This window comes from Halichoerus grypus, chromosome 5 (genome assembly GCF_964656455.1).
Source record: "Halichoerus grypus chromosome 5, mHalGry1.hap1.1, whole genome shotgun sequence".
NCBI classification, from domain to species: Eukaryota; Metazoa; Chordata; class Mammalia; order Carnivora; family Phocidae; genus Halichoerus; species Halichoerus grypus.
The window spans coordinates 63,836,214-63,851,333 of record NC_135716.1 but is presented as its reverse complement, the minus strand read 5'-3'; the positions used below and the strand labels follow the sequence as shown (position 1 = coordinate 63,851,333).

The 15,120-nt window shown below is 35.2% G+C and overlaps 1 protein-coding gene across 2 annotated transcripts in view; it reads right to left on the bottom strand.

Annotated features, from left to right (window-relative positions):
- The window catches only part of ARFGEF1 (ARF guanine nucleotide exchange factor 1), a 144,191-nt gene that overhangs the window by 15,414 nt on the left and 113,657 nt on the right, over window positions 1-15,120 (bottom strand). Inside the window, exons 24-33 of one of the 2 annotated variants that reach the window (XM_036102409.2) lie at window positions 12,206-12,246; window positions 11,943-12,112; window positions 11,430-11,581; window positions 11,118-11,290; window positions 10,142-10,302; window positions 8,948-9,078; window positions 5,948-6,104; window positions 4,733-4,868; window positions 4,513-4,651; window positions 2,726-2,798 (exon numbers count right to left, since the gene is read on the bottom strand). In XM_036102409.2, coding sequence (XP_035958302.1) covers window positions 2,726-2,798; window positions 4,513-4,651; window positions 4,733-4,868; window positions 5,948-6,104; window positions 8,948-9,078; window positions 10,142-10,302; window positions 11,118-11,290; window positions 11,430-11,581; window positions 11,943-12,112; window positions 12,206-12,246 — 1,333 coding nt within the window. The remainder of the gene's footprint in view (window positions 1-2,725; window positions 2,799-4,512; window positions 4,652-4,732; window positions 4,869-5,947; window positions 6,105-8,947; window positions 9,079-10,141; window positions 10,303-11,117; window positions 11,291-11,429; window positions 11,582-11,942; window positions 12,113-12,205; window positions 12,247-15,120) is intronic. The other variant, XM_036102410.2, reaches the window with a different exon arrangement.

Genomic DNA, 15,120 nt, shown 5'->3' with positions numbered 1-15,120 from the left:
TGAAATTTAAATTAAAAAAAAAAAAAGATTTATGCATATACATATATTATACACACACACACACACACACACACACAGATAGATACAGATATTTCCCACTGGTTCCATTTCTCTGGTAGAACACTGACTGATACAGATTTTGGTACCATGAAGTGGCGTGCTGCTATAAGAAATACCTAGAAATGTGGAAGTGGCTTTGGAACTGGGTAATGGTAGAAACCAGAAGAGTTCTGAGGCATATGACAGAAAAAGCCTAGATTGCCTTGAAGAGACTGTTAGTAGCAACATGGCCATTAAATGAGATTCTGGTGAGGATGCAGAAGGCAGTGAAATGCATAATGGAGAAATCTTGTCTTCTGTCACCCTAAAGAATACACATATGGGCATAGAATCTAATGTGGACAGAAATATGAATGTCAAACGTGCTTCTGGTGAGGTCTCAGAAGGAAATCAGGAACATGTAACTGGATAATGGAAGTAAGGTGGTATCTGTATCCAGCAGCAGCAAACTGGTTCAACTGTGTTGTACTACTGGGGGGAAGGCAGAACCTCTAAGTGATGAACTTGGATATTTAGCTGAGGATACTTCCAAGCAAAAGGTTAAAGGTGTGGCCCAGTTTCTCCTTGGTGTTTACAGAAAAATGAGAGGCTAGAGAGATACACTGAGGAAGGAATTACCAAGCAAAAATGAACTAGCACTTGATAATTTGGAAGGATAAACTGCAAAGGATGCCAAAATTGGAAAATTCATTGTTATGAAAACATTTCTTTGGACAGTTAGACAACATTTTGTTGAAAGAGATTAGGTGTGTGGATCCAATGGATCCAATCAAACATCTTAGCAGAAGCCTGGAAGAGAGATGAAGTTATCCAGAAAGGTTCCATGAATAACCCTCTTGACATACATGAGAGACCCATAGGGATTTTAAGAATGATATACCAGTAGAAACACAGCCAGCCTAGACTGAAAGGGACAGACATAGGATAAAATGAATGAAGGTTATCAGATCTCTGGGATTCTACAGGCAGGAAATGGGCTACATGGCTGCAAACACATGCTAACCTTTAAGAAGAAATGATTTAGAGAGCAGAGCTGCAGGGACATAGGAAGGAGCAGTGGGCCCAGAGGGCAGAGTATCAAGGTACAGAGAATTATCCTCAGGCCTTAAAAATTTTTTTTGAAAGATTTTTATTTATTTGATTGAGAGAGAGAGAAGAGAGCATGAGTGGGGGGAGGCGCGGGGCTCAATCCCAGGACCCTGGGATTATGACCTGAGCTGAAGACAGACGCTTAACTGTATGAGCCACGCAATCGCCCCTCAGACCTTAAAAATTAACAGAATTTGCCCTGCTGGGTTTTGAACCTGTTTAGGACCAGTGACCCTTTTATTCCTTCCAATTTCTCCCTTTTGGAATGAGGATGTTTATCCTATGCTTGTCCCACCACTGTATTTTACAAATAGGTACTTTGTTTTCTCGGTTTACAGGTCCACAGATGCGGACGGATGATGCCCCCAGAAGAGACCACATACCTGATCTAGATGGCTGTGATGATGAGATTTGGGACTTTTGATATGATGTTTAGATCAGATTTTGGACTTGCTGATGCTATAATGAGTTGAAACTTTTGGGAATACTGGGATGGCATGAATACATTTTGCCTGAAAGATGAACATGAATTTTTGGGTGCCAGAGGGTAGAAACTGCGATAGGTTGAACAGTGGCCCCAAAAAGGTATATTAAAGTTGGAACCTCTGGTACTTAGGAAGGTTACTTGGAAACAGGGTCTTTAAAGATGTAATTAAAGATTTTGAAATGAGGTGGCTTATATCTTATCTTACAAACATAAGAGATGGCTAGTGTCCTTTAAAGAGAAAAAAGGAGAGGCAGATTTGACACATAACGGATTTGACTTTACATAGCCATGTGAAAATGGAGGCAGAGATTAGAATGATGTGTGTACAAGTCAAGGGTTGCCAGGAGCCACTAGAAACTGAAAAAGGCAAAGAAGGACTCTCCATTAAGGCCTCTGGAGAAAATGCAGCCCTGCTGATGCCTTAATTTTGGGCCTTTGGCCTCCTAAACTGGGAGACAATGTATTTCTGTTGTTTTAAAGCCACTTAGTTTGTGGTAATTTGTTGTGGCAGACCTACGAAGCAAATATATTGGGTGAAGGGTATATTAAAATTCTTTGAACTGTTATTGTACAATTTCTCATAGGTTAAATTGTATCCAAATTAAAATTTTAAAATAAATAATATCTTTAGCTTGGTAAGGAAATCCTTTATAATTCCTTTTTTTTTTTTTTAGAGTAGGCTCCATACCCATCATGGAGCCCAATGTGGGCCTTGAACTCAGGACCCTGAGATCAAGACCTGAGCTGAAATCAAGAGGTGGATGCTTAACCGACTGCACTGCCCAGGTGCCCCTTGGCATGGAAATCCTTACATAATCTCATACCTGGCTCTTAAAACTCTTGACGTCATTTTACTCTATGTCTCAGACCATCTACATTATAAAATAATTTAAAATACCTCCTTCATGGCACTTACAGAGATAAATTTTAGCCACCCGGGAAATTTACCATTATGAAGCTTAACCTAAGAATTTTGGACAGATCTATGCCATCTTTTTTAAAGATGTGGACTCACATAAAAGAATCTGGCCCATGGTAAAATTACTTCTCACAAGCAATTTTAAGTATGATTTATTTATGAAAACTTACCAGCTGTTTTTCACTCACAGGAGATGGAGGTGGGGGAACAGTTTCTCCAGAAGAGGGACGCCAGGTTAAGAGCCTTTAAAAATACCAAATCACACCAATCACTGCGAGTGTGAAACATGACACATTCAACATGTTTTAAAACAGGCATAAAAAAAGTCCCAAGAATATGCCAAAAACAATATAATCCTTCTCTGACTACTGCTAAAAACCATTTGCTGAAAAAAATCTAGTAAAAAGTTTAAAATATGTATTTCCAGAAAACAACTGACTAGCATATAATATAATCAAAAGGGTACTCTGGTCATCAGTTAAAAAAAAAAAAAACACTTCTGAAAAGTTTCAAAAACTTTAAACTCACTTTTTCTAAGTATTTCCTAAAGTAAGATTGAGAAAAGTTTGAGACTTTTCAAAAATTCATGGATCTCTTTAGATTCTATTTTTTTTTTAATGTATAAAAATAAATGAAATAAAATTTGGCCCAAAAGAAGAAACTAACTTGCCATCCCTGGATTGGGTACTTGGAATAGAAAGATGATTAAGGCCCAAGTTCTTGCTTCTGAGAAGCAGGAGCTCCTGGGAAATGGAGCAGACAATGGTAGATACATCATTTCAATTTCATTTGGAAAGAACTCTAGTACAGTTATTTTCTATTAAGAAATGCTTATTAGATGATCTTTAAGATCATGTATCTTAACCTGAATTTGTAATTCAATAAATTAAAACAGAGGCAGTTCCTAAAACAAACAAACAAAGAAGAATGTTCAGCCTGGCTGGTTTCTGTTGACTTCACAGGGACAACAGCTAGGCAAGAATTCATACTGTCTTTTGACATAAGGGCTACAGATAAACTCTGACAAAAATGGATCATTTGTCAAGTACATTGTTCCAACAAAATGTGCACCAAAAAAATAAGAAAAGCTGACCAATATTTGTCTTTTTAGTTTAGACCCACCTAGAGACTGCTTTCCTAGAGGTGTGTCCCTTTTGTTTGACTTCCAATGTCCTATTTATTAGGATACTTACAAGGGGATCGTATCAGTGCAAACATATTTCACTCATGTCCAGAAAAAGTTTATGATGCTTAAAAATCTGAACTAGTTTTCATACATCATTTTATGCCAGTACATACACATGTATCTACTTAAGATGTTTTAAGTAAGACTTAAGTAAGACTTAAAGCATCTTATTAAGTAGATTTAAAAATAGTAAATCTAAAGTAAAACTTTGCATAGGTCAGAGAGCCCCGAAGGCTGAGCTGGGAAGTAACTTCAAGTATGTCCTACAAATAATCCAGATGCTATTAGTCATTTAGTGAGACTGTGTCTTAGTTTCTCCATTGATAAAAACTCCTTCACTACAATTCAATTCCAAACTAATTCATTAGAAGATGACAATTAACTATAAAATACATTTGCAAATAAATTTTCCTTAGATTATTAAATCTAAAGTAACTGAAATATATGTTTAGTTTTTTGTTGCTTTTTTAAAATTCAAAACCACTGCTTGCTTTAATCTGGATAAATAAAAATAAAACCCTATTAAAGTAGAATCACCTCAATATGACCAATGACCATATGACGAATCAGACTGAAAGTGTCTGGTTTATAAAGAATTTAATTCAAGTATTTGTTACAGTTTATAGGAGTCTGATTTGCAATAAATACAAATTCATGGAACACTGAGGTATTTTTAAAAGAATTTGTTAAAAAAAAAATCACTAGTTACTATCAAACTTTTTATGTCTATCATTCAATATACAGATATAAAGTTGAGTAAAATCTTCTTACGCATGTGGGATTGTGGTTTTGAAGATATCCAGTGTGCAGTTACAAGTTTTGTCCCAGATTTCTAGGGTAAATTTCTCACCATTCAGAATAACAACATTCTCTAAGCAGTTTGTACCAGATCGTGCTAACTGCTCATTGTCTGGAAAAGAAAAGAGCAATTCATTTATATATTGCCAGGGCCACATTTAACACTTTGTGTCACTATTTGCTATAGACTGACCTTGCTGCACACACCAGTAGAGCTGGGCAAAAATATCATCCAAAAGTACATCACTGAGTACTTCTAAATACTGGGTGAATACATCACAGATCGCATAAAGTGCATGATTACAAGTCGTAGTCATCCATTCAGCTTTCTAAGGGAAAAAAGTCATTAAAAGAAGGTCAGACCATTCGTCAACAACCAGAATTAAAGAAGAAATATGTTTGCATATTTAAAAATGCTAAGCCTGTCCATGTTCCTTTCAGAGCACTTTCTTCCCTCTATAATATTACATTCACCTCGACTCAGTATCTGAGATCTATTTTTTCTCCATTATTCCACAATTTATGTATAAAATAATTTTAACTATTTTTTGCATTATTTTTGATTTTAAAAAATTATCATTGAATTGTCTTGCTATTAACATTATGACTCTTCTCAAACAATATGCATGAATATCAACAGCTGGTCTTGCTCCGTAATATGACAGAACATAAAAGAGAAATAAAGGGGAAGGAAATAAGAATTTATCCAAGTGTGCTTGGCATAAATTTAAAATAAAACTCTCATGAAGTATGCTTACTTGAAAATACCATAAATGGTGAACAGGGCCATACAAAATAAGTATAAATTATTTATTTTTCTTAAATACATAAAGGACTAATCCTTGTGCCAGTGCATATACATATGTCTACTTAGATGTTTTCAGTAAGAGTCTACCTGTAGATTTAAAAATCACAGATCTAAAGTAAAACTTCGCGCAGGTCAGTGTCCCTAATGTCTGCATTTAATATAGCTATATAGGACAAAACAAGAAAAGTTGAGGCTCTCTCCCTACATTTACTGAGATGCATACTATAATTGGTTTGTAGTAAAAGACATTGAAATAAAATAAATAAAACTTATTACTATGTATTCTGTACTCACTTCAGAATAAGATGTCACTATGAATACTAAAGAAAGTTACTGGTGTCTGTAATTGTGGCAATATTAAAATGAGGAAAGAAACTGGAAGTTCAACAAAAACACTGAAAACAACCAGTTCATTAACTCAGATTCTATCCCCAACTAGAGTTCTTTCTTTATAAAGACATACTTTTTATTATAATGAAAAACTCTCTAGGAACTTTTTTTTCTTTTCCAGGTACTTGATTTTATCTACTAAACTGTATTAGAGAAAATGTTCAGAACCTTTTAACTTGACTGTGTTAAATGAAAATATTTTTCTCTTACCTCTGTCTGCTGTTCTGGCAATTTCATGTTGTCAAAGATTCTGAAAACAATTCTAAATAAATCCTGCCACCAGTGTTTTTCATAAGTGTGGCCATAAGTTTTCATTATTTCGAACATTACTGTTAAACCCCTAAAACGATAGAACACAAGTGGACAGCTGTAATACAAAAAAGTATGCCACATCAGAATCCCCTCTTAAAATAGTTTTTAGAGGTCATGAAGCTACTAAAAAAGTTTAAAACTGGTTTTAAACTAACATAAGAGATTCAGTTTTAAGAAATTTCAACTGTAAACCTGGTTTCTTTGGGACGCATCATGTAGGAGAAAATTCCCAAGGCCTTGGCCTTAAAATGTTTTATTTCACTTTTCTTCCACTCCCACCCCATCATCCCAGCATTTTAAGATTGTAAATGAAATTAAAGATTGTGAGTGATCATCATAAAATTAGTTCAGGGATACTGTATGAGCAATTAAAGTGTTGCTAAAAGTCCTATAACTCTTTGAAAAAGATATCCCAGAAACCAAAGGAACTGATCCACTAAGACATTCATGTGGGCAGTTTTTTTCCTACTATAGTCCAGAGATAGAGCAATGCCTGTCACCCACGAGGCACACAGTAAGTATTTACTAAACAAATAAACTGCTTAGTACCACATTCACTGTCTTTTGAATAAGTGTTAAAATTAAAAACTCAACATTGCCTTCCTGATTCCTTATTATCTTCCTCTAAATAATAATCCCTTCATGTAACCATTAAAAAGCTTGATCTTTTCTCTACATGTTACTTTCTTCTAGCAAAATAGGTATCTTTCCATTTAGAAAAAGGTTTACATTTCTGAGAAGTCTGATGGTAAGCCAGAACCAAATGTTATCTAAAGACTCCGTAAGGACTGGTTCGCAGTCCAGCTCATTTGCTGCCATGCTACCTCTGGGCTTAATTCCTGTCTGGCACACAGGAGGCTATAACTAACTGTTAAATAAACGTGTAAAGTACATTATGGTAGCTTGGTCCTTCAGCAAGTTCACAGCAGTTATTTGATCCATAAGAGTTATGTGATCCGTAAGAGATACCTAATGTGTGTAATTTAAAGTAAAGGAACCGTAGTAAAGAAATTCCTGTGGAAGAAACATACTCTCTTCTTTGGGAGAAGCCTGTTGGAATTCATTTTTCCCCTACAATGGAACAAGGCTCCCTCTTCCTCCATCTCCTGAGCTTGAAATCCATTTCCTCCCACTCTAAGTAACTGGATGCTAACTCCCACAGCTAGGGATAAGGGGATGTGGGAATCCTGTTTCTTCCAGGCCCACAGAGCTACAGAGGTTTCCAAGGATTTTCACTGTTCAAGAAATCTTTTTGAAAGCAATACTTAAGTTGCTGGTACAGGGAAAAAGAGTATGTGAGACCCCAGGTTAATTAACCAACCCTCAATCTACAGAATTTTGAGGCAATCAAATGAGAACACATGTGAAAGTACTGTGTAATTAACCTGTTATACAAATCATGGTATTACATTTTTCAAATGTAATCTAAATATCAGCCCTTACAAATCCTGGAATAAAATAAGAAAAAGCCATTACTGAACAAAGTTTACTCATATCTTTCCTCTCCTTTATCAACTAGAATACATATTTTCTCTTTAACAGCTAGAACTCATCCATAATCTGAACATGGGATATGGCAAGAAGGAAAGCAGGATGGTCCCAGACAAGGACAGGCTCAAAGACTAAGGAAGCAGGAAGGTCCCCTCATCAAATAAATTTCTACAAAGAAACAAGGGCAGGGAGGGGGTGCTGAGTTTATATGATGTGTCAGTCGTGATATGTTAGCTGCTCCAATGATGTGGCTGGACAATTCAAAGTTGTAAATCTCAATAATTTAGTTTACATGAATCAGGGGCTATCTTGAATTTTATCAAGTTCCTAACAGGTCCACTGCCAAACAATTCTCAATGTCTAAAATGCTGTATAGTGTTCTTGTGATTATTAAATTCTATGACAAATTCCTAAGGTTTGAGTCCTATTTTGGATTATTTACCTAATTTTATAAAATTTCTCTTATAACAAATAAAAATGAAATTTCTTAGGATATGTATCAACTCCACCTTGGATGGGGATAAGGGTGGCTGTGGCATAAGAGGAGGAAGGAAAGGTTCATTCCTTCATTATAGTCCTATCGCTGATATCTTACAAGTCTCTATTTACTACCTTTCCAATTTAAAAAATCCAATAAAGTTAACTGCCCAAATGACCAATGATTCTCCCTAAAAAGAAGAGGGGATACATAAAAGACAGATTTTATTTAAACATATGATTGAACTCATGGTGTCTCAAGCACTTGTTGACAGGTAACAGGATACACAAATCAATCATTTCAATTTGGTAGTAAAAATTTTGTAGGATAAAAATTTTACTATGGGAGTGACATGAGCTGTAACATAAGAAGAGCATATTGAATGCTTATCCAGTTGCATTATATCCCTAATAGTTTCTTCACAAATGGACTATACATTCATATAGATCTTTTATTGAGAATATACTTTTGAAAGAGCACACTTCTTTGTTAATAGACCTGTATTATTCAAAACTGTGTTACTGACCAGTCTTCAAAGAGAAATGGTTCTTTTTCTAAAGCTGACCAAGGACGTGCATTGAGATTTTTCTAGCATTTGTCAGGAAAATAAATTTTGCCACTAACTTCAATTTTTATTTGGAAACAAATGTATGAAAAGACAGACTGTGTAACATTATTAAATTAACATAGAAGCTAAAGCTCAAAGTGAAATGCTAGACTAAAATCTGAAGGAAAAGTAGTATTTCCATTTTTACTGTTGTTCCATTTAACATATTTTAAAATCTGCCTATCAAATATTACTATATTTGATAAAACGCATGACTTACGGACTTACGGCCTTCAACTACTGAACTTATATTCACAAAACAAAAATTCATTGCGGTCAAAACGAGCCTTTCAAAATTATAGTTACAAACACTGATTGTTACCTGGTTCTTACATCTAATTTGCATCTATTAATGATGCAGGACAGCTCGAAGAGGATTGGGAACCATCCTCTGACCCAAACCCTGTCTTCAGGCGCCACATTCATATCATCACTTGTGTACTCCTTGAAAGCCTTCAGGAAGAAAGGGAGATATACTTAAGGCAAAACATAACACCTGTATTATTTCTCCAAAAAATTTTTTAAATGCTTTACAAATGGAAAGTGAGCAATTTGATAAACAATTTATAGAAAGATGGAGATTATAACTGCCTATGAAGAGCACTGCACTAAAATTCCAAAGTTGGTTTCGGCTTCAACTCTGTCATCAGCTTTTCTGTATTATTCTATTCGCCAGGTTAAATCAGGCTTGCATTTTTATCATTTCCCTGGTTATGACACACGCAGCCTTATCAGCCGCCCTGGGAAGTGTGAAGGTCAAATGAGTCAATGTATGTAAAAAGTACTAAGCACCCCCATAGGTCCACATTAGTATGTAGTAAAAAATTTTACTACCAAATCTAATGCATCACTTCTCTTGATAATAGTTACAGAGATAGATTCAGAGACGCAAGTTAAGGTTGGCAGCCAGGTTGCCAATTCAACTTTTTACTTCAGTGCTTAAGTCCACACTCATCCATAGACAGTCAACTTCAGTACTGCACAGCACCACATGCAAGAAACAGTATGGGCTAAAAGGCTAAAAACACAGGATTCAGTTCAAACCCTAGGTCTCCTTTACTAGCCCTGCAACCATGGACACATTTTTTTTAACTTCTTTGTGCCTCAGATTCCTTATCTGTATGGGGCTATAACACTACCTGTCCCATAAAGTTAAGAACATTAAACAAGTTAATACGTGTGAAATAGAAAAACACGTGACATCTTTAATAAATGTCAGCTATCTCCCATCCAAGTACTAACTAGGCCCAACCCTGCTTAGCTTCCGAGATCGGGCGTGTTCAGGGTGGTATGGCCGTAGACTAAATGACAGCTATCATTACACTTGGAAAAACAAAGACCTGACTCCTTTAATAAATGATAGCTATCATTACTAATCACTTAAGTCAGAATCAAGCTCAGATAATTTTGGGGTTTACTGAAAAACGTTTCCTATCCCCTCAATTCCCAAATAAACTTTGATCTTAGACTGGAAATAAATACTCAGCAAAATTTTGTTTACTAAATGACACTATACCTGAGGTCTATCAGACACATATTTTGCACAATGGCGAATAAGTCGAATTGCTTCCATACTTGTGTCTGGGAAAGCTGCATTGCACGCAAATTCAGACAAACACTTCACTGCATCCTGGAAAGAATCAATGGTCGCTGGAAAGTGTTTTTCAAACACAAGAGCTAAAAGGGTAAAAAATATATCAAAGTAATTTTAGTTTTTCAATTATTCTTAACTGCACCAAAAAACACCAACCCCCAGATGTAAAGCATACTTAAAGGTGAAGGGTTTTGATGTCTAACAGACATGGCTTTGTATCTGTCATTACTGCTTACTTGACTGTCCTGAGTAGTGGGGAGAGGGACACAGGTCTGTGTTTTCTTTACACTATAAACCCAGCACATAATACAGTGACAGTACACAGTACGTCCCGAATCAGTAGTTGTTGAGTTGAATATACAAAATTATGTTCAACCTATCTGTATTTCAGTCTCTTAATCTATGAAAAATGATGATGGTCATCATTATCATCTTTCAGACAGGCTTAACTTACATTCTCAGTATTTAATTCTCCCTTAAGGAGGCTGTGTAATGGAGTGGTCAAAAACCTCTCCCTGGCTTTGAATCCCAACAACTCCATCATGCACCTTATGCAAGTCACTTAACCTCACCGGGGCTGAATTTCCTGAACTATTTAAAAAGGGATAATGAAGACATTTCATTATAGAGTTGTTGTAAACATAGAGTTGTTGTAAACATGGAAGGAAACACATTCAATGTGCTTACTGTTCTTGCCACAAGGTAAACATTCAATAGATGTTAACTATGATAATGTAGTAACAATATTACTGTCATTATGTACTCTGTTTCTACAGGCAAAACTTGGTAAACTTAAAACCCAGAATAGGCCCGTGATCTTACTTTTGTATTATTTTCTGAACACATTAAAGTTTTGTTTTCTTTTTTTAAACGTGAACGCAGGCAGAAGAATACTCACTGACAATGTGCCCTGTTGTTTGGAATGCAAGTTCCACTATGCTTTCATCTTGATCGGATGCAGCTAGATGAAACACAGAGAAAATGTTCTTCCATCCAGACCGAATGTTAGCAGCTTGAGAATTAACCATTTGTGCTATACACCGTACAACCATATCTCGAATTGTTGGAGACCTAAAATATTAATATAATTGCTTGGATATGCATATACATAAAACCCATCAGTTTTTTTTCTCCTTTCTTCTGTTTTCCCCCTGCGGTGGAAAATAATAAGGTATTTTTCTGATATTAAGCAATTCAACAAATATAATACCTGTTCCGTTTCATTATATGTTCAAACGGTCTTAAGAAATCCTTCTGGAATCTGAAATTAGCAAGCTCCCCTTTCTCTAAAAACTTCATTGACAATTGCCTCAAGGAGTCTACTGCAAAAATAGCTACATCTTCATTAGGATTACAGCCAACCTGTAATGGCAACAGAAATATAGGGTGCTAATGTCAGCAGTGAAAATCTATTTCTTCATTTTTGTTTTAGAAAAAATATATGACTAATAGCACAGATAGGTAAATGCTAAAATTCTCCACAAAGGCACTAGGTGTACTAACAATATTTCTCAACAAGAAAAACATATTTTAACTAAATTCTTAAAACCCACAGCAATCACTTCTTTAAAAAAAAAAAAAGATTCAAAGGGTTTTCTAATTTTAATTACAAAAATGTAATTTAAAAAACCTAGAAAAAGAAAAAAGTCTCAATTACATTATAAGGAATTTTAACAACAAAAAACATTACAAATGTAAGCAAATCCTACAATTATTCAAATACCTTATTAAAATGATCGCCAATAACTTCCCAAATTCGAGACCACTGCAATCTTATTCTTCCCATGTTGTAATACGATATTTCTACTATTTTTTGTAGACTAAACATTCTTGGATGTGTAGTGGAAAGTAATTCATCCATAGACACGGCACAGAGCCAACGGACAAAATCCACTATAATATAAATAGATTTACATTTTTTTTAGCTTAACTTTCAAGTCTTTTAGCCAAAAAACCAATTTAAGTGAAATAAATGTATATACTTACCAATAGCATTTCCATCTAGTCTTGTAGACCCTGTAAATATTCTAAAGAAAAGAAACATAATTCAAAAATTTATAAAGTCTTACTTCTGTTATATCAATTCAAAAGTAAGTAGCCTGAGGTACTTGCTACTTTAAATCTGGTTTAAGGGAACAAAAAATCAGGTAGTCAAATGATATTGTTAACATATTGTTTCATCACAAGTACAGTTTGGATGTTCCTCTCTCCCTCCTTTGCATTTGATAATAGAATAAGAATGTATTGTTAATTTTATTAGTAAGCTTACAAACACTAGATCAACATGAGACTCTAAGATAAGGAAAATACCAATTTGTAAAACTAATTGATAATTGGCACAGTACAAAACAGAAGATTTTTTCAATTTTTCCTGATTATCTACTAGCATTAAGCATGTTAAGATGAAAAATTCTTTGCTTTTACAAGTAACATACATTTGATTAAAACTCATTTATGTTAAATTACAAGCAACTTAACAGAAGCTGCAAATAGTCTCTAATAGTTTAACCAAGAAGTGGCTAAATAACATGTCCTGGAAAATTCAAATGTTTAGAGTTAAGCTGTGCTGTCCAGCTTTGCCCACCTTTCTTCACTAAGGTTTTTATTTGTTTCAAAGTTTCATAAAATATTTCAGCATAAACCTATTAGTCCTTTTAAAGTCTGCATTTTTACTGATGCTCTGGGTTTGTAACCAAGGGTTTGACGCGCCTTCCAGGGTGAACTGATATTCCTCAATTTACATTGTGTACCACAGGATTTGCATGGCAAAAAGGAAACCTTAAAGGCAGAAGCAGGTCAAATATTAAGCTTAGAAATAAAAGTAATCTGGGGCATCTGGGTGGCTCTGTTGGTTAAGTGACCAACTCTTGGTTTCAGCTCAAGTCGTGATCTGAGATTGAGCCCCGTGTCGGGCTCTGTGCTTACTGTGGATTCTGCCTGGGATGCTCTCTACCTCTGCCCCTCTCCCCCCACTCACCCTCTCTCTCTCTTTAAAATAAATAAATCTGAAAAAAAAAAAAGAGAAAGAAATAAAAAGTAATCATAGTAACAGTAATAGCTACCAACAACCACGAAGTGGCTGCTATTCTAGGTGTTTTATAATATAGCCACTCACTTAGTAATCACAAATAGCCTGTGAAGTAGGGACTGGTATAACTTCTAATTTTATAAACTGAGACACAAAGATATTTAATGACTTCCTCAAAGTCACAGAACTAGTAAGTCCTACAGCTAAGATTCAAACCAGGATGGGCACCCCCCCAGAGTCCACCCTCTTAACTACTTTGATATACTGCCTCACACTTACCTGAGCAAAACATAAAACATTTAAAATATATTCTGAAAGTTTTTTTTTTCCTACTATGTCCACTACATCCATGTTGTGAGTATATCATGATTTTTTAACCTCAGTGCCCTTGTATGTCTGTCCATGTGTCCTGGCAATGAGTAACAAATACAAGACAGGAAAAACAGCCTAAAAAACTGACATGATGACTCACACTCTGGTTCTCCTGCTAAAGGAATATTTTAAGATTTCCTCTATTACTCATCAGAACAAAATAATAATTCAAAGATCTGGCTGAGAACATCATCTGGGGGAAAAAATAGCATAATAAAGGCCCCGTTTAATTCAGTGGTTAGACTGGATCCAGAAATTAAAAATATACAAAGGCTACAAATTTCTCACATGAACAAAAATGAACATGGCTAGAGTACACATTATAAATGTCATTAGGTGATTTCTCAAACTACAGGTACATAGGCAATGGCTATAAAAAAAAAAAATAACCACAGTGATAAAACTAAACAGTATATAGGAGAAACAACAAGAAAAGAGAGGAAAAAAAGAAAAAAAAATTCTTTAAACGGAGAAGGAAGCAAATGGCAGAGTAGAGGGGTAAAGCGATGGACATTATATGCAACTACAGGGGAAAGAAGCAACAAATTCTCTGAAGGCCCTGAAATGATGGAAAACAAGGACAAAGAAATACCAGTAGCAATCAGACAAGTTTATAGACTCAGGGTGACAGAAGTTAGGGGGAGCATGCATCCTGAAAAAAGGCATTCAAATTCCTACTCACTTTGGTAGCCTCTGAGGGGTCACTTTATTTCTAGTAATGCTCCACTACAGATAAGCCATATGGTAGAGCATAGCAGTCTGTGGAGGCATTTAAACTTAAGCCTTCATAAACTAAGGCAAGAGGACAGAGCTATGTTTCACAAAATCAGTCTATGAAATGGATTCTACATTCCTTGTATGAAGCAAAGGACGGATGCACGAAAATCTTGTGTGTTAATATTAAAAGACCTGTGCTGAAAAACTATGAGCAGGAAAACAAAATGATAGATTACTGCTTCAGCCACAAAATGAAAAGCAATGCAGCAATACAAAAAAAAAAAGTTAAAAAAAAAAAAAAGGTTGACAAAACCTGCAGATTCTGGACCACATAAACTTTAAACTGTATATAATACAGAGGCAAACTAAATTACTGTATATGTAAAAAGTTTTCACAGTGAAAATATCAGAGGTAGCACTTATTTCTAAGACCTAATCCGAAGATATTTATGAGCAAATGCAGTTGGGGATGAGCTACACGTATTTTCTGATTGGAGACAATGTTCCAAAGTGTGAGATGTGCCAATATAAAGCTAGATCTGGTGTGCTTAAAATTAATAAAAAACAAAAACTATGGTACTGTTTTTTAACTTTTAGTGGTAACTCATTCCTGGACAAAATCTATTCCTGCACAAAGTAGCTTTTAATAGAATCATATATTTTTTTCTTAAGAAACAGAAGCTATAAATAACTAAGCAAAAAAACCAAACAACTACTTTGATTTTTTCATGTTTACTTCCTATACTTGTCATAACAGATTATTCAGAACAACAGACCTAAGGAC